The sequence below is a fragment of the Xenopus laevis genome, chromosome 5L (genome assembly GCF_017654675.1).
Source record: "Xenopus laevis strain J_2021 chromosome 5L, Xenopus_laevis_v10.1, whole genome shotgun sequence".
NCBI lineage: Eukaryota > Metazoa > Chordata > Amphibia > Anura > Pipidae > Xenopus > Xenopus laevis.
Window position 1 is genome coordinate 90,310,349 of NC_054379.1, and position 23,979 is coordinate 90,334,327.

The 23,979-nt window shown below is 39.6% G+C and overlaps 1 protein-coding gene across 3 annotated transcripts in view; it reads right to left on the reverse strand.

Moving 5' to 3' along the window:
• The window catches only part of znf292.L (zinc finger protein 292 L homeolog), a 36,663-nt gene extending 16,531 nt beyond the window's left edge, over positions 1-20,132 (reverse strand). The window contains exons 1-4 of one of the 3 annotated variants that reach the window (XM_018263408.2): positions 19,793-20,132; positions 8,479-8,633; positions 6,874-6,952; positions 1,602-1,737 (exon numbers count right to left, since the gene is read on the reverse strand). In XM_018263408.2, the coding sequence (XP_018118897.1) occupies positions 1,602-1,737; positions 6,874-6,952; positions 8,479-8,633; positions 19,793-19,963 (541 nt within the window). In that variant the 5' untranslated portion in view covers positions 19,964-20,132. Of the gene's footprint in view, positions 1-1,601; positions 1,738-5,904; positions 6,085-6,873; positions 6,953-8,478; positions 8,634-19,792 lie in introns of those variants that run through there. The other 2 variants (XM_041563029.1, XM_041563030.1) reach the window with 2 other exon arrangements.
• Positions 20,133-23,979: the final 3,847 nt, after the last annotated feature.

Genomic DNA, 23,979 nt, shown 5'->3' on the forward strand with positions numbered 1-23,979 from the left:
AAAATGAATAGTTAATTCTGCAACTATTACGTTTTTTAATATAATGTGCTAACAGAAAAATGTATGCTCAGTCAAGAGCAATGGTTCCAACCTATGCTAAATAAGCAACTTTTTGATGGGGATTATAGGGTTATGTAATAAAAGGCATTACGTTTCCCGGGGCAGTAACCCACAGCAACCAATCAGCAGGTAAAATTTACTGGTCACCTGTTTAAATGTTGTTTGCTATGGGTTACCGCTTCTGTGCAAACTTAGTGCCTTATATTACATATGGGGGTTCTAAGAGTGATAAGCCACAATTACATTACTGTTTGGATACAGTAACGTAGATCGGCCATGGTGCAGACATACGTAGAGAATTTCGGTATAAAAAAATGCATTTTCATGCCAAATCCGCTCCACGGGTCGGCATCCTAGCGGATGCTGTACCTGTATGTATCTTTTGATACGAAATGAGTTAGGACGTGTAACTTTTAGCAACATGGAATAAAGCTTCATTTTTTACCTCACCGGCTGGCTGCAGGAGTGCGTGTACATTCTTTGATTGTGTTTAACTGCAGGCCAAGAAAAAGCCTCAACTGACTGTAGATTGTCCACAATTAGGAGTATTGTTTTCTCTACCTTACAATATTTAATCTGTGGGGCTAGAATAGTAGCAGTATTCGATTTAGAGTCAGTCTCTCTACTTCAACCCAAGTCCAATTCAAATTAACCAAAGGAAAAACTTCATTTAGACCAAACCTTCAGAGACAAATCATAAAAAAAGGTCTGAGAAAACGGTGAATTTAAAATTCACTTAGTTGCTAATATATATATTTTTTTAATATTTATTAATATATATTTTATAAAATCACACTTTTGAGATGTTCTGAAAAATAGTCCTTTCATGCTCAGGGCTGACCTTATGCATTTTGTAAAAGCGCTAGAACATTTTATCTAAAAGTAACATATTTCCGCATCAAAACAGACTTCTGCCCTAGCCTTGACATGAAACACAATACTTGAAAATCTTAGCTGGATGAAAACCTTGGCATTCTACATTTTAACGTCAGGCCTATTATTCTAATTGAAAGGTTTCCTTCTCGAACGTACATGTCCTCTGAGGGTTTTGGGTAGTAAACTATTTTATGAAAATAATACGACTATTCTAATATTTGTATATGTAACATTTTCAATGACTAAATTCCAAATTAAACTTTGCTATGGAGAAATTAAAAACTAAAAAGATTAACCGTACTTATGGTAATTGGATGTTTATAACATTTAATGCTGTACCCACAAACAGTTTGTCAGCACTTCACTGTGCAGCAGTGCTTGCGTCAATAAAATCTCTACTTAGACCAATGACAAATGGTGCTTTTCAGTTAGCCAAAATAGACACACAATATCATCCTCTCCTACAGCTTCTACTGGTTTCAATTGGAAGCGCCTTACACTGTCAATACTGGTGCTTTTCAGCACAAAGACACGGATTATATTCAGGAAGAACAGTACTACAGTTTATATGCAATTCTAATTTAGTCAGATGAAAACCAACAGGCTAAATAGTTTCATGCATGGAAAACCTTTATTCTTTCAATTTGCTTCATTTCCCTGATTACCTTGAGCTTGATCCAGTGGCTCCAGGTTAATTAGCCTTTCAAGTACTGGATTCTTCCACACTCCAGTTTCTTGAGAAAGATTGTAGAGAATGGAGAGCTCGTGGCTACCATTTTCAGTCAACAGCATATGAGCAGCCTGGAAGTAAAAATTAAATCATAAACCAGTGGGCCGTTTGGAGGAGCAGAGCTCCCAAATTATAATATAACTAATATTGATAAACAAGCTTTTGTCTCAGTCCAATTAAACCCAAGTCTGAGGTTACTCTTAGTGCTTCTACATAAGGCACTTACTTGCCCAGGGCACTTGACCTTAGTGTTGTGGATAGTTTTTCCTGTCTTATTCTACTTTGCATTTACATATAAAATGCTGAGAAAGTATGCATTAATTGCCTGAACAAGAGTGCAATCTCCCATAGACTCCACTATAATGAAATAATCCAAGTTTTAAAAAAGGGATTCCCTTTTTCTCTGTAATAATAAAACAGCAGCTTGTACTTGATCCAAAATAAGATATAATTAATCTTTATTGGAAGCAAAACCAACTTTTTTGGGTTTATCTAATGTATACATAATTTTCTAATAGCCTTAAGATATGAAGATCAAAATTACTGAAAGATCCGTGATCAAGAAAACCCCAGATCCCGAGCATTCTGGATACTATGTCCCATACCTGTGACAACATATTAAATAGACAACATGGGAAATGCGTTATCCAGAAAGCTCTGCCGTAGACTTCATTGTATTCAAATTTTTGAAAATGATTTCCTTTTTCTCTGTAATAATAAAACAGTACTTTGTACTTGATACAAACTAAGATATAATTAATCCTTATAGGAAGTAAAACCAGCCTATTGGGTTTATTAAATATTTAAATGATTTTCTAGTAGACTTAAGGTATGAAGATCCAAGTTACAGAAAGATCCGTTATCTGGAAAACCCCAGGTCCCTATCTTTCTGGATAACAGGACCCGTACTGACTTGATTCAAATAAAAACACACACACTATTTTACACTCTGCCCTGTATTTTGCTTTTTAAATGAATAGAATGTTCGTTGACTTTCAAATTCCGGCATGTTCGTCTCTCTACTGTCTGACACTACACTGACCAGTTGTGAACACTGAAATTAATTAGCTGTGTTTAGGTTTTGTTTGTAGCGTATAAAAACAAATGTGTACTAAAGATATTTATAAAAGCATAGCTGAATGTTGCTATAAAGTTAAAAGTAAATATGCTCCCTGGAGCACTTTTGCAATTCTCTTTAAATGAGACTTTTTGGGAAAAAGGTGCTTGAAGAGCATCCTTCTACTCTATTCTCTTTCTGAAGCAGTGAATAGCATATTCTGCTATTTTGACACATTTTTATATTATAGGTAAAAATGACCCACAATAACAACCTTTTGATTCTGCACCTGGCAACAAAATAAATGTTAAAACTTTCTTTGTTAGTGTGAGGCCAACACGGGCGTCTATATAGATGCAAGGCAAATCAAGGCCAAAAAGGAAGCATGCTTAGAATTAATGGTAACCAGTGTAAAGCAATATATACATGCAAAATGTTTTTCATCTTTAATGAAGATTATGTACTTATGGGGTACGAAAGTCCTTTCTATTAGTGCTCTGCCATCACTCCTTAAGCAATAAGCAAACCTTTAAAATAAGTGAATGTAAAACGGATGTGCTATACTAAGCACTTTTGCAATTTACTGTCATTTAATTTTTTATTAATTCCAAAATATTAAGGGTATGCACTGATGATATGAATGAATGTTAGCACACTGCCATCTGCTGGTCAGTTTCCACCCATGGCGTAGTCAAGGAGGTTGTCAGGAGAGAAAAATATTGGATATCAGAAAGAATCTGATATATTAACAGTACATGTATCCCTTAATATCTTGGAATTAAAAAAAAATATGTAAGAGTGCTTAGAATAGCACTCATCAAATTTACATTCACTTACTTTAAAGGTTTACATATTTAATCTCTGGCCACAAATTCAAGGATGTAAGCCGACTGAATACACCCACATAATACTGCTGTTGCATCTTCACATTAATTAATTACACCATAAATGGCTCCAGAATTTATCAGTTCATAAGACTGGAGGAACAGAGACTGAAGGCTTAATTGCATTAATTGCTAGAGATGTATCGCCATCTAATCTTATGCTCATTTTATGCTGAAGATAGAGGCCCAAACCTACAAAGGCAAAGAGGGTTATATTTTACAAGGCTTTCTGTATTATTATATAACTTTGCTACAGGTTGTGCAATCATAGAATGATAGTTGGAAATTATCCTTGTCCAAGAAATGATCCAAGCCACTCCAAGGCATTATTAGAATTATCTGTCACATGATCACCTGGCAGAGTATTCCACAACCTCGAAAACCCATGTGCACTCCTTCAAGTGAAGCCCCCCCCCCTTTAAAAATGAATAGATTCAAATGTTCTCTGCATTATTGTTTTCTGTTGTATTTTACTCTCACTGAGACTGCTTTGTGTGCCTGAATCCCACAGGAACAACACCTGCTTGGCCACACCTCCTAATCCATAAAACTATGCCCTGTTCCGCTTAAACCCAAATCTTTCACAGATAACCCCAGGGCCGCCACCAGGGGGGCACAGTTGTCCTGGACCCACAGGTTTTTATGCCTTGGGGGGGGGACAACCATGTTTCTTTTACTTGATTAGCGGGGCACCCCTGCTGTAATCGGGCTGCAAGATTCAGAAGAGAGGACTGGAGCTTTAATGCCAACGTGATTTTTCTCCTATTCAATTCTCTGTAACCTTAGGCTATGGACAGACAGGCTGTTGTCAGCCTGTGTAATTTTGCAGGCTGAGAGAAGCAGATCTGCTCACTGCCACTGCTCCATTGATTTGAATCTGAATCCGGTCACACACAGCCTGAGATCAGCCCAATTACGCAGGTTGAAAACAGCGGCTGACTGAGGCCTGTGTGTCCATAGCCTTATTGGTCACTGAAGTTTGAGTACAGGTAAAGCAGCGTTGAGATTTGATAGGCTGGAGGGGAAGTTCCTACTTCAGCCATCCAATACCTCTACAACTTTACCAGGACTTATACTTAAGTGACCAATGAGGGTACAGAGAACTGAATAGGAGAAAAAGCATGCAGGCACCGGACCTCCCGTCCTCTCTTCTGAAGTTTGCAGCACGCTGACAGCAAGGGGGGGGGGCAGCTAATTAAGTAAGACAAACATGGCTGGGCCCCCTTTAAGAGCAAAACATTTATAGGGGACCCTCGCAAACATTTTTTTTTTAATTTTAGGGTGCCTGGCCACCAATGTTTTTTTTTTTAACTTGAAGGAGGGTCCTGGCCACCAGTGGCTTTTAATAACTTGTAGGGGCCCAGGCACCAATGGGATTATTACTTGCAGGGGGGGGGGGCTGATCACCAATGTTTTATTTATATATTTATTTTAACTTGAAGCAGGTACTGGCCACCAGTGGCTTTATATAACATATTGGGGGGGGGGGGGGGCAGGCTATCGATATATTATTTTTTTTGCAGGGGGGCCTGATCACCAATGGCTTTTTATAAGTTGGGGGGGGGTTTACTCTCTGATATCTTTGTTGCCTTTTTAATGTGGGGTGGGTGAGATATAGGGTGGTGCTTGGGGGTGGGCGTTGACGTACAGGTTCCCATGATTTCCTTTCCATCAATCTGGGACTCCCGCATCAACAGGATCCCTGACGACAATCCTGCCTGTCCCTTCTGATGGTAGCCATGGAAATATCAATCAGCAGACAATCTATAGCCTTGTTTGTCACTGAAACAATGTGTTTTGTGCAGTTAATCCACAACACTGAATCTGATGCAAGAAGTTTTGTCTGCACTGCCTGGAAGAAAAAGATTTAAAATAGGGTACAATAAGCTAATGATAAAAGGACAAGTTAACTAAAATTCACTGGGGTGCCAATGTATTAAATACCCCCAATGCATAAAATCTCATACTTTGGGTTGGTGACCCTGATTGAAAAAAAGTGCACTGGCCCAGGGTACTAACCTTTGAGTACTATGCAGGCCATTTCCACTAAAGTCCCTTCAATGTTCTTCCATGCAGGACATCTCTCATGCATATAGAATAAAAATCTGAACCTTAAAGTTAAGATTCTGATCTTTACTGCTATGTGCTATTCAGAGGAGCACAGAGGATCGCTGGGACCTCGGCAGAGATGGCCTGGAGTCTAAAGTAAGCTATATTTACTAAAGTGGCCATACAAGCAGAGATCCGCTCGTTTGGCAAGCTTCGCAAACAAGTGGATCTCTCCCTGATATGCCTACCTTGAGGTGGGCGATATCAGGCTGATCAGATCGTTGGCGAGGTCGAACCAAGGGACGCATAAACAAACTGATGCAGTCTTCAAACAGACGAGATACGCTGCCTAATAAGCTGCCGACTTAGCCTGTGAGCATCTTAAATCAGCCTGTGTATGGAAACCTTTACACATCAGTTGACGTGTCCTTTAAAAGAGATGGAAAAGTAAAATGAATCCCTACCATATTAACTAGGGGGTGCAAGTTAGGCCTTTGCACAGCACTGCTTTCTGTAATGCTAGCTGTGATTTCTCTTGACCAGAGTTTCTTTTTTTCTCAACACACTTGGCCCAGAAAATGACTAGGTGCGGGTCACATGATCAGCCAATAGGCCACTGATTACCCCAACAGCCTCACCTTACTAATTGAAAACTAAGCTACAAGTTTGACTAGTGATGCTTGGTTTGTATGCGGTTCACATGTCACTGTTGAGAGATCTTTGTGAACAGTAGGAAAATGATGAGATGATGATAGTGGAGAATCTTTAAGATGCTGGGGCACAGATAGATTAACTATTAGGAAAAATATATTTAGCTATTAAAGCCAGAACTAAGAGTATCAATAGTGACAATAATTCTGCAATACCTGTCCTACTCAAACAAAGCTATGTATCCTATTAAAATAGCTAGGGATTCACCAAATTAATAATTTCCACAAAGGCTTCAGTCCTATTCAAACCGCATCTAAACCCAAATAAGTATACTCACATTGGAGAACATTTTTAAAAAAGCATAATCTATGAACAAAAATGTATTGAGTTTCATTGTACAGGTTTTAAAATGACATTGCTGGTTTAGATTGGGTTCGACTGAACAGTGCAAAAAGTGCCGGGATATGTCAGAATCATGAATCTGGTGCATCTCTAATAGAAAACAAAAGTTAAATCAAATATGAACTAGACCTACTACATATATTAGGAAACAAAAGATCTTGTACCTTTATGGAGTACTGAAATTTCTCCCAATGGTCATCAGGTAATTCATGTGGCAAGCACAACAAAAGTTGAACACAGCTCCTGTAGGCGATATTGATGATTTAAAAGTTACATCTAATACTCAAGTGAAACGGGTTCATGAAATCAGGATGGTGCAGGGAATTGTTATATGCAATGACATAAATGTACATAAATGTGCAGCAAATCTAGAAACCTTGTTATATATGAACAAATTAGTAAAGATGAATGTATATATTTTCATGAATTGATATATTTGCAGGAATACCATAAAGAAAGCTGGTCTAAGTCAGTTATCTGTATGGATGGCAACAAAGAACAGCTTGGGGTCAGACAAAGCAATATCTACAGCTATGATTCCCATCCTATGGCTTCATTTTAACACGTAATGTCAAGAAATGTCAGAATGTTGTAAATCGGCAACAAAAATGTGATGAGACCCACAGCAGTACAGTTGAACAGCAATTTTACTCCTACCCCTCCCCCCCTGAAAATGAATATCACTGGGATAATTCACTGATTATTTGTCCCATGATTGCACGCTAAGTTAGTTTTTTTTGCCAGGGTTTTACATTCTCCTTAATTTTACATTTGTTTAGTTCAGTACCACGGTAAAGTTAAAAGCAGGGTTCTACTGGTATTTTACATGGATGTATCTGTATCACTCTAAAAGCTACATAAGCATTATTCCAAATTATTCTTTCAGGTACCGAAAGGTAAGAACATTACTTGCATTAAATTGCTTACGTTAGAAAGTACTGCCCAATGCACACACATTCAAAGACATGTAAACTTTAGGGCACATGGTGTCTAGGACGCATCGTCTTGGGTATGGCCCGGTTATGTAAAATCAACTTCTAGGTTGCTACAAGCAGTGCCCTCCCGTTTAACCTGATGATCCCATATGCACTTGGTATAATCCAATGCATTAAGGTGAGGGTCTCCAACCTTTTTTTATTTTATAAGCAATAGAGATGGGCGAATTTTTTAACCTTGTTTTGCCGCAGAAATGACGCCCATAGGTTTGTATGGCGGCAAATTTTTGCCGAAGCGAAAAGGGGCAAATTCACCCATCGCTATTAAGCAACAATCAGATGTAAAAAGGATTGGGGAGAAACACAAGCATAAAAAATGTTCCTGGGTGGTGCAAGATAAGTGCTGTCATTAGACATTTGGTAGCCATTTGTGGGCTGGCAGCCTATAGGAGGCTCTGTTGGGCAGTACACTTTTTATGAAACCTAAGCCAGGAATTCAAAAATAAGCACCTGTTTAAGGCCACAGGGCGCAACACAGGTTGAGTTACATTTGTTTAAAAAAAAGTTATTTTAGTGCAGGGGGATGGAAAGCCACAAATATATTTTTCTCCCCCATCCCGCCCATTTTGCAGCCCAGCGTTTTTTACTTATTTATTTTTTTTCTGTGGAGAACACTGGATTCTATATTATAATTTACAGTTATTTTGCACACAATCCAGAAATAGCTGCTAGTGTCACTGCTTGTGATATGTGCAGACCAATGTATATATAAAGTCAATGACTCTTGACAGTCAATTCTTCTTACTTAAATCAAACAAAAATGCAAATACTTACAAAGCTAGTCTCTCCACAACCAAAGCGACGTTCTCACAGTCTGAGGAAAGATATGATCGTGCTTTAGCATAGCTTTGGATTGCAACAGTATAGACTTCCAAAAGAGAAAGCGAGTCTTCAGGTGCCTTCCATTTTTCTGCATACTCAAAGAGGGTCTGTGGGGGGAAAAAATGCAGTTTACTCAGTGTAGCGGTGAGCCAAAAAAAAAGACTTTTACATACAAATCAGAAGTTTACAGGTACAGGTTTCTTAATGAGGTTAAACTTGTTCATGCTTCATGTAAAAGGACAGAGCAAATGAGCATGATATACATTTCTAGCATTCTACAATCAACAAAACCTGTAAAGCAAATTAGTAATAGATATTAATGGCCTTGGATAATTCAAATTCCTCACTAAGGTCTCAGAGCAACTCATAGTCTAAATAGCAGCTAGATATCACACTGAATTGCCTTTTTTGCATTTAACAAGATTTGTGTTGGTGTTACTGTTCTTTTAAGCAGTATCCCATTTTCTCTGTTACAATAAAACAACACAACAGATTCAACTTATAGAAAATCCTTTGTCTGGAAGTCCCCAGGTTCCAGATAATATGTCCAATTTATGTAGTAGCAATTGCTTTATTTATTGTTTTATATTATTGGTCTGTCTGATTAATGGTGTATTCTAAAGGAAATGATCTGTTTTAAAAGGGTGATTGCTTCTTTTCGAATCCTGATGTAATAAATGCATACTCGTGCTCATTTTATGTCAAGCAATTGTATCAACACTTATTAATTGGATTGCTACTAATTTAGTGTATACCACCCGAGGGTCCAGGGGTTTGCAGTGTGTATGGTACCTTGGTTGTGTTCTACTAATAGCAGTGACAACTTATGTTATTGCAAGCTTGTAACCTGTACCCACCATTTGCAGAAAGATTGTCAAAATTGCCCCAATACATCTCTGAAATGTTAAGTCAAAACACCAGAGAACACGCTCTATGCAATCATTCATACAGGTATTATGAGATGAGATCTAGTACTTTCAAACAATTACCAACAGAACATTCTAAATAAGCCTGGTCATACATGTACAAAATGACATCATATGAAAACATTTTATACAATTATGTGTATGGTAGCCTACCAGACACAGTGTCCAATAATAATAAACAATAATAAAAATGCATCAATACCATCCATGTAGATTCAGAAATAAAACTACAAAAGTTTGCAATGAAAGAACTTTCCCTCTGAATGACCCGCTACCTATTATTGAAGACCATCATCCAGCAGCACTGAATAGAAAATTGATTTATTCTATATTCCGTGCTGGGGACAGCAACACAGTCAAACGTATTCAGTTACTAGCAGGAAATGGAAACCAAATTATTCAAAGTTGGATGGAAATTTTAATTATGGGGAAAACAGAAGAGAAACAAAAATGTCAATGTGACAACAGCAGAGATCATGTGTCTCCTCTCTAATAGATAGAAAGCTTTTCTCAACTACAGTGTCCATTTTTTATATTGCACTTGACTAGCAAATTTAATAGAGGATCCCAATCCAAACATCTCTTATATACTGGCAGCTGGAGACCCAGTGCTGCTCTGAACCAGGAAGTCAAAAGAATCAAATTTCATGAAATGCATTTAGCTATGCAAACAGAAAATGTGACTGAAAAAAAAATAAAATACTTTAATTTAATCTGGCATGCAATGATGGATAGGATTACTTTGTCATGCCACTAACTGCAGCCTTATAAAGGTTATTGCAACCACAGTGCTCTGATCACCACTACTTGAGCAGCGATTAATCTGCCTCTTGCATTTCACATGCAAGAAAAGTAACCCTAGGGGACTAAGCTCTTTGATTGCAGCTCCAATCACCTAAACCCCAAACACCGATACAAATAGGGAGCACTTATTTATAAGTTGCCCAGCCAGCTTCATGTTAATTTGGGAATAAACATAAGCCAAGGCAAAGAAGTTACGTGAAACTGAACACTTTGATCTAAAGTATGAAAAAAATGTATATAATACACATGCATACAGCCATATGGTGTGTCTGTACAAGCTATGCAAAAAAACAGCTATCATTGTCCTGCTATTGCTAGCGACATTTATACAACCTTTAGATACACAAAAAAAACTTTAAAGGGGTTGTTCACCTGTAAATTAAATTTTGTGATGATGTAGAGCAGGAGTGCCTATACCTTACTAATGCGAGGTCTACTTTTAGTGATGTCCCATTATGATCTACATCCATAAAAGTATTGTTAGCATTCTGTTCCATGGGAAATATTACTTTGATACTGATTAATGGGAAAATGTGTATTGCTATATTTAACAAACTATTTCTTATGTAACCTTAACCTAATAAATATCTGCATGAAACAGGAGGGTGATTTAGACAAACTGTTGACAGTGTCCTGAGATCTACTGATCACCAGCTAAAGGTCTACTGGTAGATCCCGATCTACCTTTTGGACACCCCTGATGTCTTAGAGAGTGATATTCTGAGACAATTTGCAATTGGTTTTTATTTTCCACTATCTGTTTTTTTTATTTATTTAGCTTTTTATTCATCAGCTCTCCAGTTTGTGACTTCAGCAATCTGGTTGCTAGTGTACACATTACCTTAACAACCATGCACTGATTTGAATAAGAGACTGGAATATGAATAGGAGAGGGCCTGAATAGAATGATAAGTGATAAAAAGTAGCAATACATTAGCAGCCTCACAGAGCATCTGTGTTTTGATTGGGGTCAAGTGAGCCCCATTTAAACGCTGGAAAGAGTCAGAAGGCAGCAAATAATGAAAGAACTATAAAAAAAAATTAAGACCAACTGAAAAAACTGCCCATTCTATAACATACTAAAAGTTAACCTGAAACCTGAAGGTAAACCCCCTTTTTAACATTTTAAAAGTTATCTGTCAATTAGCAATTGAAGGCAATATTTATAAATAATATTAACAGTCAAATACTGCTTTCAGTAGCAATTGCCTTTACAAATAACTTCAATATCAAAAAGTTTTCATGTATGTATATTGCCTAGAATATTTTTTGTCATTTATTTATAATATATTTAATTTATGGTCTTGTTGGACAAAAATAACTTTAGTCTGCTGGTTTCAGAAGTGTTCATGGACAGTGATAAATGTTTAAAAAAAAGGAGAATAACAGTGGCACGTGATGTAAGTGCAATGTATTGAACGGATTGCCATTACTACACAGCTATACAAATATGGCCCAAAATATTTTGCTTTACAAGGTACAGGTATGGGGACCTGTTATCCAAAAAGCGCGGGTCTGGGTTTTCCGGATAATGGATATTTCCGTAATTGGGATCTTCATTCCATAAATCTACAAGAAAATCATGTTAACATTAAATAAACCCAATAGACTGGTCCTGTTTCCCATTAGGATTAAGTATATCTTAGTTTGGACCTTGTACAAGGTACTGTTTTATTATTAAAGCGAAAAATGTAATAATTTTGAAATTCCGTAATTCTGAGCTTTCTGGATAACGGGTTTCTGGATGAGAACGGATCCCATACCTTTACTTGTAGACTGCATACCTAACATACTGTTACCTCCATTACCAAAAGGTGAAAAATTATTTTTTTACTGGAAAGAAGCAAACAAAACTTGCAACTATTAGAACAATATTGTTTTCAGTGAATGTCAAACTCAAAACAGGATTTGCCACATTCTTTAACAATTTAAAGAGTTGATTACCATGTGTATTAACTATTTATATTAGAAATATTTTGCATGTCGGAGCCGACAACTAATAAGAGCTAAAGATTAGTGGCTCAGACTGTAGAGCGTAAGCAAGAAATTGGGTTGGTTTCTGGAAGAGTTAACCTTTGATAATATTTTGTAATTAAAGGGATTCTGTCAAGATTTGTATGGTGCCATTTTTAATTTCTAAATTATGTTTATTCTGCACATAATTCACTCTACCATAAAATACCATTCCTGAACCAGCAAGTGTATTTTTTTTAGTTGTAATATTGGTATGTAGGCAGCCATCTCAGGTCATTTTGCCTGGTCATGTGCTTTCAGAAAGCACATGATGGAACTGCTTTCTGGCATACTGCTGTATCTCCTACTCAATGTAACTGGATGTGTCGCAGTGGGACCTGGATTTTACTATCGAGTGCTGTTCTTAGATTTACCAGGAAGCTGTTAACTGGTTACCTTGAGATACATCCTTCCAACTTGCAGCACAGCAGTAAAGTGTGACTGAAGAGTGGCTTTAAGTGTGGCTTGGGTGATTTCGTAGCTAGACATACCGTATATACTCGAGTATAAGCCGTCCAGAGTATAAGCCGAGGTACCTAATTTTACCTCCAAAAACTGGGAAAGCTTATTGACTCGAGTATAAGCCGAGGGTGAGAAATGCAGCAGCTTCTGGTAAGTTTCAATCAAAAAATTGAGGGTTTCTGCTCCCATTGGAGGTGCCGGCGTCTTGTTTTTGGATGCCGGCGACCATTCTTGGACGCCGACGAATATGGCTTGATAAAAGACCAATGTCGGTCGGAAACGTTGTGTTTTTCTGGGTCGGTGCCCATGTCTAAATAAAGGCGTTTTAAAGAAAACTTTCCTGTGAATGGTGCTGTCCATGACGAAAAGTAAAGATTAAGGTGGAAACTGTGGGACGTGCATCAGATTGAGACGATTTGGAAGGTATGAGTGCGGACTAAACTCTTGCTGAACTACAATCCTTATATGCGTCTGCTCAACATAAACAAAAACAAAGGAGACAAAGCATGTTGAAAAATAATTAAAGATACCTTCCATTTTTGCAATTATTTTTCAAGTAGAATGCCTCGGCTGAATCTAGCAATTTATACATATAAATTATCCTCATTATTTTGGGTGTATCTATGGGAGATAATGGAAGAGATAGCCATACTAAATATAGGAAATTTTAGAGTAAATAGATGCCGTGATCTAAATTTCCTGCTGGTCCACTAATCTATAGAGCTTAAGTTTCTTAAAATGCAGAGAAACACAAATAGATGTTGCTATGGGAACTATAATCTGAGCACTATTTCTTCAGAAAATTCATAAACCCAATACCAATTAAAAAGGAAAATCTCCATGTCCTCGATCCTTTTAAATAACGAGCACATCACTTTGAAATTTTAGGTCTATCCAAAACGGGCAGAACAAAAACGACAAAATGTATATACGGTTGTCAAGATAAAACATACACCAACACAATGTGATACTGCTACTAATAGTATCTCTGAATCATGTATCAATCTAGAGAAGAGGATTTGGACTTTTTAGTTTAATCATCCCCTTGAGGTCCAACATTTGAGTCCCATAATGTCCAGTCATTCAGTATTTCTCTCTGGGATTTTTTGACGGAAATTTAAATATACTCAACAAACAATGTAGTTTAAGCAAATTAGAGGGATTTGTCAAATCATGCAGAATGTTTGGGACCTGGGGTTCTCCCGATAAGGGGGCTTTAAGGGGGTTATTCACTAAAATTAATCTAATTTTATTTATAAAAAAAACAAAAAAAAACAACCAAACTCCCATGCCCGATTTGACCTTATTGATTGAATAAAAAATTATATCAGATTGGGAAAAAACTCGATAAAATCAAGTATAAACTTGAATCAGTTTTTCCCCAATCTCTCGATTTTTTATCTGAGTTTTGCCTCTAACCTCGAATTTTTCAGATTATTGGGCTAAACTCAACCCAAACCACGATATCTTCAATTCCCATTGATTTATACAAGATCTCGACAGGTCTGTGACGGTGAATTTTCGGATACTGAAATTTTAGTTTTTGTCCCAAAAAGCCCGGCCAGATAAATTCGAAGTCTACCAAAAATGTATTAATAAACCCTACAGGATTGCTTTGGAACCAATGAGGATTTGTGAGATCTTAGGTGAAATCAAGTACAAGGTACTATCCATAAGATCTAGCTGTCTGACCAGACATTTACAGTCATGAAAAAGTTTGTGAATCCCTTTTAATTCTTCAGATTTTTGTTTAACATTGGCTGAGCTTTCAAAGTAGCAACTTCCTTTTAATATATAACATGCCTTATGAAAACAGTAGTATTTCAGCAGTGACAAAGTTTATTGGATTAACAAAAAATATGCAATATGCATCATAACAAAATGCATACCGTATATACTCGTGTATAAGCCGACCCGTGTATAAGCCGAGGTACCTAATTTACCTAAGAAAACTGGAAAAATGTATTGACTCGTGTATAAGCCTAGGGGCCCCATGTCAGATTTCAAAATGTGAATGTGTAAATGTGTAATCATGTTTTATGGCATAGAAATCTATCTAAAACGATTTAAAAGAGTCAGAACTATTAGCTGGACAATTGCCACTTGTTTTCCCTGTGACCTCCCACCTGTCATGGCTGCTCAGAAGATCAATGAGGTGCTGCACCTAGGAAAGCAGAAAAAAGGTACCGTACGCTCCTTCCGCGGCCCCAACACACCTCCCTCTCCCATAGCGCAGGACTGTCTGTGCCTCTCCCATAGCGCAGGACTGTCTGTGCAGGTCCAGGAGCAGATACGCTCCTTCCGCGGCCCCAACACACCTCCCTCTCCCATAGCGCAGGACTGTCTGTGCCTCTCCCATAGCGCAGGACTGTCTGTGCAGGTCCAGGAGCAGATACGCTCCTTCCGCGGCCCCAACACACCTCCCTCTCCCATAGCGCAGGACTGTCTGTGTGATCGCCGCCCGGAGCAGGTCCAGGAGCTCCGGGCGGCGCGTCCTTCCCTGCCGGCGTTCGCTCTCAAAATGGCGCCGCCCATGGCCGCCACGTGGGTAGACCTGCTCTGGGCGGCGATCACACAGACAGTCCTGCGCTATGGGAGAGGGAGGTGTGTTGGGGCCGCGGAAGGAGCGTATCTGCGGCCGGTGAGGGATTGGCTACTGTTGCTACGGTATGACCCGCGTATAAGCCGAGGTCGAGTTTTTCAGCACATTTTGGGTGCTGAAAAACTCGGCTTATACGCGAGTATATACGGTAAATGTAGGCACCCAAACAGAGATATTACATCAATACTTAGTTGAGACTCTTTTTGCAAATGTGACAGCTAGACACCTCCTATAGCCTTTGAGGAGTGTCTGGATGGCTGTATTTTTGACCATTCGTCCATACAAATCTCTTTAGTTCAATTAAATTTGATGGCTGCCGAGCATGGACAGCTTGCTTCAAATCATCCCATAGATTTTCGATGATATTCAAGTTGGGGGACTGTGACGGCCATTCCAGAATATTGTATTTCTCCCTCTGCATAAATGCCTTTGTAGATTTCTAAGTGTGTTAAGGGTCATTGTCTTGTTGGAATATCCAACCCCTGCGTAACTTCAACTTTGTGACTGAATAATTAGTTGATATTGGGTTTAATTCATTCGACCCTTGACTTTAACAAGGGCCCAGTACCTGAACTAGCCACACAGCCCCACAGCATGATGGAACATCCACTAAGTTTGACAGTAGGTAGCAGGTGTTTTTCTTGGAATGCGGTGTTCTTCTTCCGCCATGCAAAGCGCTTTTTGTTATGACCAAATAACTCAATTTTTGTCTCATCAGTCCAAAGCACTGTTTCAAAATGACTGTGGCTTGTCTAAATGAGCTTTTGCATACAACAAGCGGCTCTGTTTGTGGCGTGAGTGCAGAAAGAGCTTCTTTCTCATCACCCTGCCATACAGATGTTCTTTGTGCAAATTGTGCTGAATTGTAGAACGATGTACAGATACACCATCTGCAGCAAGATGTTCTTGCTGGTCTTTGGAGGTGATCTTTGGGTTGTCTGTAACCATTCTCACAATCCTCTGCATATGCCGCTTCTGTATTGGCCTGCCAGACCTGTGTTTTAAACCAACTGTGCCTGTGACCTTCTGTTTCCTGATTACATTCCTTACAGTTGAAACCTCTGAGATAGCTTTTTGTAGCTTTCCCCTAAACCATGATACTGAACAATTTTTGTTTTCAGAACTTTTAAGAGTTGCTTTGAGGATCCTATGCTGTCACTCTTCAGAGGAGAGTCAAACAGAAGCACAACTTGCATTGGCCACCTTAAATAATTTTTCTCATGATTGGACACCTGCCTATGAAGTTCAAGGTTTAACTAGCTAATCCAACCAAATTGGTGTTGCCAGTAATCAGTATTGAGCAGTTACATGCATTCAAATTAGCAAAATTGCAAAGGTATCCAAATTTTTGCACAACCAGTTTTTTCACATTTGATTTAATTTCATACAACTAAATACTGCTTCACTAAAACTCTTCAGAAAACACCCCAATACTCAGATGTTCCTGAGAAATAAAAGACATACCACTGTTCTCTTTTTTGTTGAAAGTTGAGTAAATTATTATGCAGGCTGAGATGGGTTCCCAAACTTTTTCATATGACTGTTTGATGATCACGCAATTCTATTAAACAGCACTGAAAAATTTGTTGCCACATTTACAATGGGAGCATTGGATCTATTACTTCAAATACTTGTAACCTGGTGTTTGCAAAATGCTGGTATTTTATTCTCCTAAACATTAAGAGAGTCTTGGTGAGAATAATACAAAAATGTGCATAACACACCAAACTATATTTTTGCAAGTAAAGAGAAAATTGCTTCGGCTCTCTATAGTGCCCTGGATCAACAGGAAACAAGACAAAATTGTTTCCTGTTGGTCTGGGAGGTGTGTGTGTGTGTAAAGCCAGGAAAAAAATATGTTATTTTTGCACTTTTCATTGGGATTGTTAATGTATTCTTCTGCAGACATAATTTCCCACTGTGATAGTCAATTAAAGATCAAATGATGCCCCATAGTGCAAGGCACCACCTGCTTTGTCCCAGCGTTCTGTTAAAAAACCCACTGGGCATTTACTGCCAGCTTAATATATTCCAAGGTGCCACAATTGCAGGAAATTGTTCATCCTAAGTGTATACAATTATGAGTTCTAACTTTGTGATTCGAAGACTAAATTGCATTAAATTAAGGATGGAATAAAAATCTAAACGCCAGTATAGAATCTGAATGGAAGCCACTAAAATCTAGTGTAGACTCTTACACCGCAAGTGCATTGCCACAGGCGTTTTTTCATTAAAGCAGGCGGAAGAAACGGGGAAGCAGTTCAGGGCGATTAGTCGCCCCAAAGAAGAGGCGATTAAATCTCCCCGAATCTCCAGGTTTGCCCTTACCCTTATTTTAGAAAAAAAGGCTTAACTTTTGTGTGGCACCGATAAGAATGATATAACATAGAATTAAAATATGCATGCAGTACCCACTTGTGAACTTTATTCTACCACCTCAAATGCAGGTGGCAAGTGCATTGTTTCATTTTCTATTAGCGATGAGATGTTGCTATTTTGTGCAAAAATAAAAGTAAAAAAAAAAGTAAAAAAAACACAGATGATACATATATTAAAATGATAGCGATACTTTGTGGCACAAAAAAGCCTATGGTGAGATCATAAAGGCACACATGACTAATTGACCAGTGAACCTGCACCCGGACAGATTTTCAATGTGTAATTATATCTGACATCACTGATGGTATCCTGGGGTAAGCTGCACTGCACCTCCAGCACACTGTTTTTGCATATTCTTAAGTAAAATCTAGTAAAGATTGACAAACTGCCCAGAAATAACTGCCAATGGACTAACCAAAGTAACTTGTCAAAGATTTGGTTATAAAGAAGCAATGAAATGCAATACATGGTTGCATAATGTACATAGTGTATGTGCCAGAAATCAACCAAGATTTCTAGAAAGGATATTTTCAATGGAAATTAGTTGTCCTTTATTTTTTGCCTGCATTCAGTTTTTTTCAATGGGGCTGTACTCACACAGGGGCGCCTACATGCGCCTGTGTGAGTACAACCCCATTGAAAAAAACTGAATGCGTCTACTCCTGCGCTCCCCTGCAGCTGAACACATAAAAACGGAACGCAGGGGAGCGCAGCTTCAAACGCTTGTCTGTAAGAACCCTAAGTTTGTACAAGTGCAGTAACACTTAGAAATCAAGCAGTAGGTAGACCACCTGTTGAAAGACCTTGGTTGCTATAGGTTACTGCTCCTATGTAAAATAAACTTAGTGCCTTTTATTACAAAACAAGGTAACATTTATGCATTATATGCCTCAAATGAAAACCTCCAAGACTGACAAACTGGAGTCTGCAATTTAGTTAAGAACAAATATTTTTTGCAAGTTTAACAGAGCTGTCCCTCAACAAAGGTGATAACTTTCCTCTCCTCTATTACGTTATCAACACTGGAGGCTTTGTAAAGCAAGTAAAGATTTAAATGGACAGGCAGGAAAGTTTGTAGAGCTTATAAATTGGATTGGAACCTCATCTCAGGATATGTAACTGTCAAACTTGTGTCAACCAAAGGCACAGGTTTAGGTCAAGACCTGTCAATGTGTAATGATTGGAAGGCACATTTCAGCAAACAAAGCAGGATGTATGGAAGCTATAAACAATGGGATGACAACAATAACCTGCAGAATACCAATGAGTTGCAGGATGCATGCAGTATAGGGGTTATTAATAATAATAATAATAATAATCCCCTTAGAGGCTATGATGCAGCAGCCACTGGATCAGATTTGCATGGAGAAGAATGTTTGGGGTATGAACAATCCTGGGTCTCCCTCACAATGCAAAGCATTTTGGAAGCTGCAGGAGGCCTATGGTATCGTTGTATAACTACAGTTAGCGACCAATGCAAGGAGTGCTTTTGTTGCTCACACGACCAAGGAGGAATATGACTGGTGGTAGTGGGAGCGCTGAGGCTTGCCTACTCCTGACCTACAAGCTACATTCCGACTAGTGGGCGGGGTCTCCGCGCCGATCCTGCTGTTAAGCCATCCAATAGGAAGGGGCTACAAACAGGCTCGCGTCCACTCAAGGCGCAAAATGAAAGAAGGGAAAAGCAACACGGCAGGGTCGCCTTCCAGGCAGGAGGCGGGCGGCTCGCGATGAAAACATTAGGGGCGTGGGGAGATAGCATGTAGGGCTGACACAATAACCACAAATACGAGGCCACTCGGTTCATGGAACGAACTCGCGTGCCGCCGCACATGTCTGCTATTGAGACTATCGCTGCCCTTATGCCAGTGAGTGAGTGAGTGTGTGTGTATATGGGCGGACCTGCACATTCCATGCAATAACAATTGGGCCCGCACATGGAAGTGAAAACACACAAAGGATTTCTGCTCCCGCCCAATGCCTTTACACACAACATAAGGCCACGAATCTTCCCTTTAGTCCACCGGCCCAAAGCAGTCCTTGCACTACAGCCTCTCCGCGCCCATCTCCGGCCACTGACCTGACAGAATCGTTGGCAGAATTCGCTCGAAGCCTGCGCGGCCTCCCCTTTGGCGCTCTCCTCCTGCAGCAGCCGCTCCAGCTCCCGCAAACTTTCCTCCAAGCGAGGCATTTCGGTGTTTATGTCCGGGCCAGGGGGGCCATTCTCCCGCTCGGCCTCCCCGTCCGCCATATTCAGAGCCCGCTGTGTCTCGTACACCCAAAATCACCAGCACACCGCCGCCGAGCGTCAGACTACCACAATGCCACGTCGGGACGTTGAGTCGCACACGTCATATTGGGGAGGGTTACGTACACAGAGCAACACTCTCCGGCGGAGCGCGGCTGTTGCACAATTTAGTACTGAGGCTTCGTGCAGCTGGAATGAGTATCTGCCGCTGTTAGCTAAATTAGTGGGGCAACTACCAGTTTGACAAATAGCCACCAGAGAGCTGCTTTATATCGCCGTGCTGTATAAAATGAAGGCGATAACTTGCGTAGTGTGTGTGTGTAGTTGCTGAACTTCCATAGCTCGAACTTGCTACGGAAATCTACTCCAGCGAGTACTTTAGATCTGCAAGCGTGACCGTAGAGACGGTCTATAAAACACGTGAAGGTTATTGCGGCGTCACACTCAAATACCTGTCAAGCCGCTGTCCATAGCGCTTATTAGTCATTTGTGGGTGGGAGAAGTAAAACAAAAATATATATTTATATACCCAAAACCTTTAGAAATAAGTGAAATACGTCTAATGTGCAGAGCAGCTGCCAAATGGAAATCTCCAGATGGACATATAACTTCTCACTCCTCACTGCTCTGGAGCTGAGACCTGTCTGTGGTGAAACTCCACCTCACGTTGGTTGCACGATACCACACGCCAAAACAATTTTGTTGATAAACATTACATATTGCAGTGGGTTGGGCGACCTTGGGTTGAACTTTTTCCTGTCAGTTGTCACACTGTTTCAAAAATGGCTGCACTCCATCGTCACTCTTACAACCAAAGAGCATTGGGTAATCTACCTCATGCTTTTCCCACGTTTTAATAAATAGACCACTTAAACTTTCCATAATATCACTTGAAACAAATTTTCGTACAATATTCAGTGCGTGTATGGTGGGAGGGAGACGAGCCAACGGATATCTGCAAAAGCCTTGGATATCAGTCAGCTCATCCATCGGGCCGGCCAGAAATTTTAAGATGATGAACTTTGCAAGATTTTATGAATTCGTGTTTTTCCTTTTTAAAATGGCATTTGAAGGATTTCGATTTGACTGAATACAAAGTGTTCAGAAGGACTGGATCCAAGCCATGTGATTTTAAATCTTCATGGCGTCACTACTCATGTGGGCTATAGGCGCCACTATGTTGGACTTGGCGCCGCCAGATGGCGCTCCTGACACGGGGAGAGCAGGAAGCCCCGCAAAGGGTGTGCTGAGGTCAGCCCAAACCTGCCTGACCTGTGGGTATCGGCCCGGCCTGCACATCACTATCACAGAGCTGCTAGTAGCAGCTACTTGTTGTGGCTACAAAATGACAATAAAATACCTTGCCATAGACAATACAGAGAATTGCCTCTACTAAAACACATGTAATTGTCTTAGCAAAGCCAACTATCACGATACTCTATTTTTTAGCCGTGACAAGTAGTAGCTACTAGTAGCTCTGTGTGTCTTCTCCCTAAGGGCTATTCCACACGGGGAGATCGGCAGGCGTTTGCGGTCGCGGCGACAAAGCGCAGCGCCAGTCGCCGCGACCGGCGCAGGCGACAGTTTTGTATGGGCGCCTATGTAAAAACGCCTGTGCTAACCACACCAGGCGATGCGCTTTTCAAAAGTCGCCTGAAAATGCCTCGCCAGGCTTTTTCAGGCGACTTTTGAAAAGCGCATCGCCTGGTGTGGTTAGCACAGGCGTTTTTACATAGGCGCCCATACAAAACTGTCGCCTGCGCCGGTCGCGGCGACTGGCGCGGCGCTTTGTCGCCGCGACCGCAAACGCCTGCCGATCTCCCCGTGTGGACTAGCCCTAAAGCTAGTGGCAGATTGGGAGACAAATCTCCTCTTCTGCGAGTGACTATTCTCCACGTACCTGTGGGCATTAGCCCAGGCTGCACATCGCTATCACAGAGCTGCTAGTAGCAGCTACTTGTTGTGGCTACACAAATGCCAATAAAATAACCTGCCATAGACAATACTGAGAATTTCCTCTACTAAAAACACATGTAATTGTCTTAGCAAAAAACCTTTTAGCATATGTTTCGGGTGTGTGTTAAATAGTCATCAGGGATTATGCCATTACAGTGACCACAATTTCTGCAAGGTAAGGTACCATTGGGAACAGTGGAGCTCATTATACAGGACCTACAAACTGGAGATCCTCTGGGCTTGATAAGTTCACCCACACTCTGCCCCCTTCTCTAAGAAAAAATGGGTAGTATCTTAAAAAGATGACCTTATTTGGGATCTGTTTCTAGAATTCCCCAGTGTTTCAAAATATGTTTTTGCATTCCTGGAGTCAAAATAAGTTATGAAGGGAATTCTTTGGGCCTTAATGCCGGCTTTAATATTTTTCTTAAGGGTATAACACCTAGGGATCGATCTCACCTTCTCTCTTAGCGCCATTAACTCAGTGATGTTATAACCTTTTTCAGAAAATGTTTGTACTTTAACAGTTTATTTCTGTTCCTGGGTTTCTTGTAAAGGGATGTAATGAAACCTGAGTTAATGTATTAAATATTAACATCTAAAAATGTATCTCATTGGGGTTAACCTCCAGAGTGAATAATAATTGTTGGATGGACCAAGTTTAGATAAGTCAAGAAACCATATAGCTTATCCTCAGACCCCGACCAATTAAAAAGCCTATCATCAACATAAGACATGTACATATGGATAAATTGCCTATATTTGTAATTATTAAGGATAAAAGTTTGTTAAAAATGGTCCATATAAATGTTAGCATATGTGGGTGTCATGTTGGCACTTTTGGCACAGCCCTGTAGTTGTAGGTAAAGCTTCTCTTTGAATGTAAAATAAATTTTCACCAAGATAATTTTTAATAATTCACAAATAAAGGTAACCTTATGATTGCGAATGTTACATTTAGACAGATGCATGCGAGTGCTTTGAATCCCTTTGTCATGTGTTATGGATGTAAAGAGATTTTTTCAAATCCAAACAACAAAGGAAACAAAGGTGGCACAGTAACCTTGTTTAATCTATTCAGTAACTCGGAAGTATCAGATAAGCAGGGCTTCAGCCTGGGAAGGACCTCCTGTAAATACATATTAATGTAAATAGCCAAAGGTTTCCACAGAGACCCAACATTGGACACGGTCTCCTGGGGGGTGGTAAGATTTTAATGGATCTTTGGCAAAAAGTATATATGGGGTACCTTTGGGTACTTGCAAATACAATAGTTGATTAATCTCCTCGTTTATCATGCCCTCCATAACAGCTGCATTCAAAAACAAAATTAATTAATTTAGAAGTAGGGTTAGTGCTCAGTTTCTTATATTGTGTAGGATTACTGAGCTACTGTTCAGCTTCAGTCTCATAGTTTGTTCTGTTAAGAACCACTGTACCTCCCCCTTTATCGGTTTTAGAAATATGTATGGCCATGAGCCATGAGCTGATCCTGCTGAAGCCCATTGCCTTCATCAGAAAAATAGGCTTTAAGTTTAAGTGATCGCACAAACTTACATATCAGTGTCAAAAGAGAAAGGTGCAGAAGTGTTGGTAGGGACAAAGTTGAGGTCCTTGTTGAGTATGGACAATTCATCCTTACATTCAATTCATAAGTTGATAAGTTAAATACCGTGTTTACCTCTGATCACCCATCTGCTTGTGTACATAATGGAAGTTTTAATCTGTTTTATGTTTCTGGATCATGTTTGTCTTCCTGTTATCTGCTTGGTATATCTCATACATTATAAATCTAGTCAGACTCAACAATTTTGTCTAAATTTAGGCTAAATACTGTAGACAGAAAATACTCCTGTATTCCAGCACTAAAATCTGCCGCATGTGCCTGCAACCAGGCCAATGCAATGGTTCCAGGTTCAGGAGAAGAATGTAGAAAAAAGATGCACACTTACATCTTCATGTGGTGTACAAGCAAGTACCTCCAAGTATTTATTTGTGCAGAGTACAAACGTTTCATTTTGACTCTGCACAAATAAATACTTGGAGGTACTTGCTTGAACTCC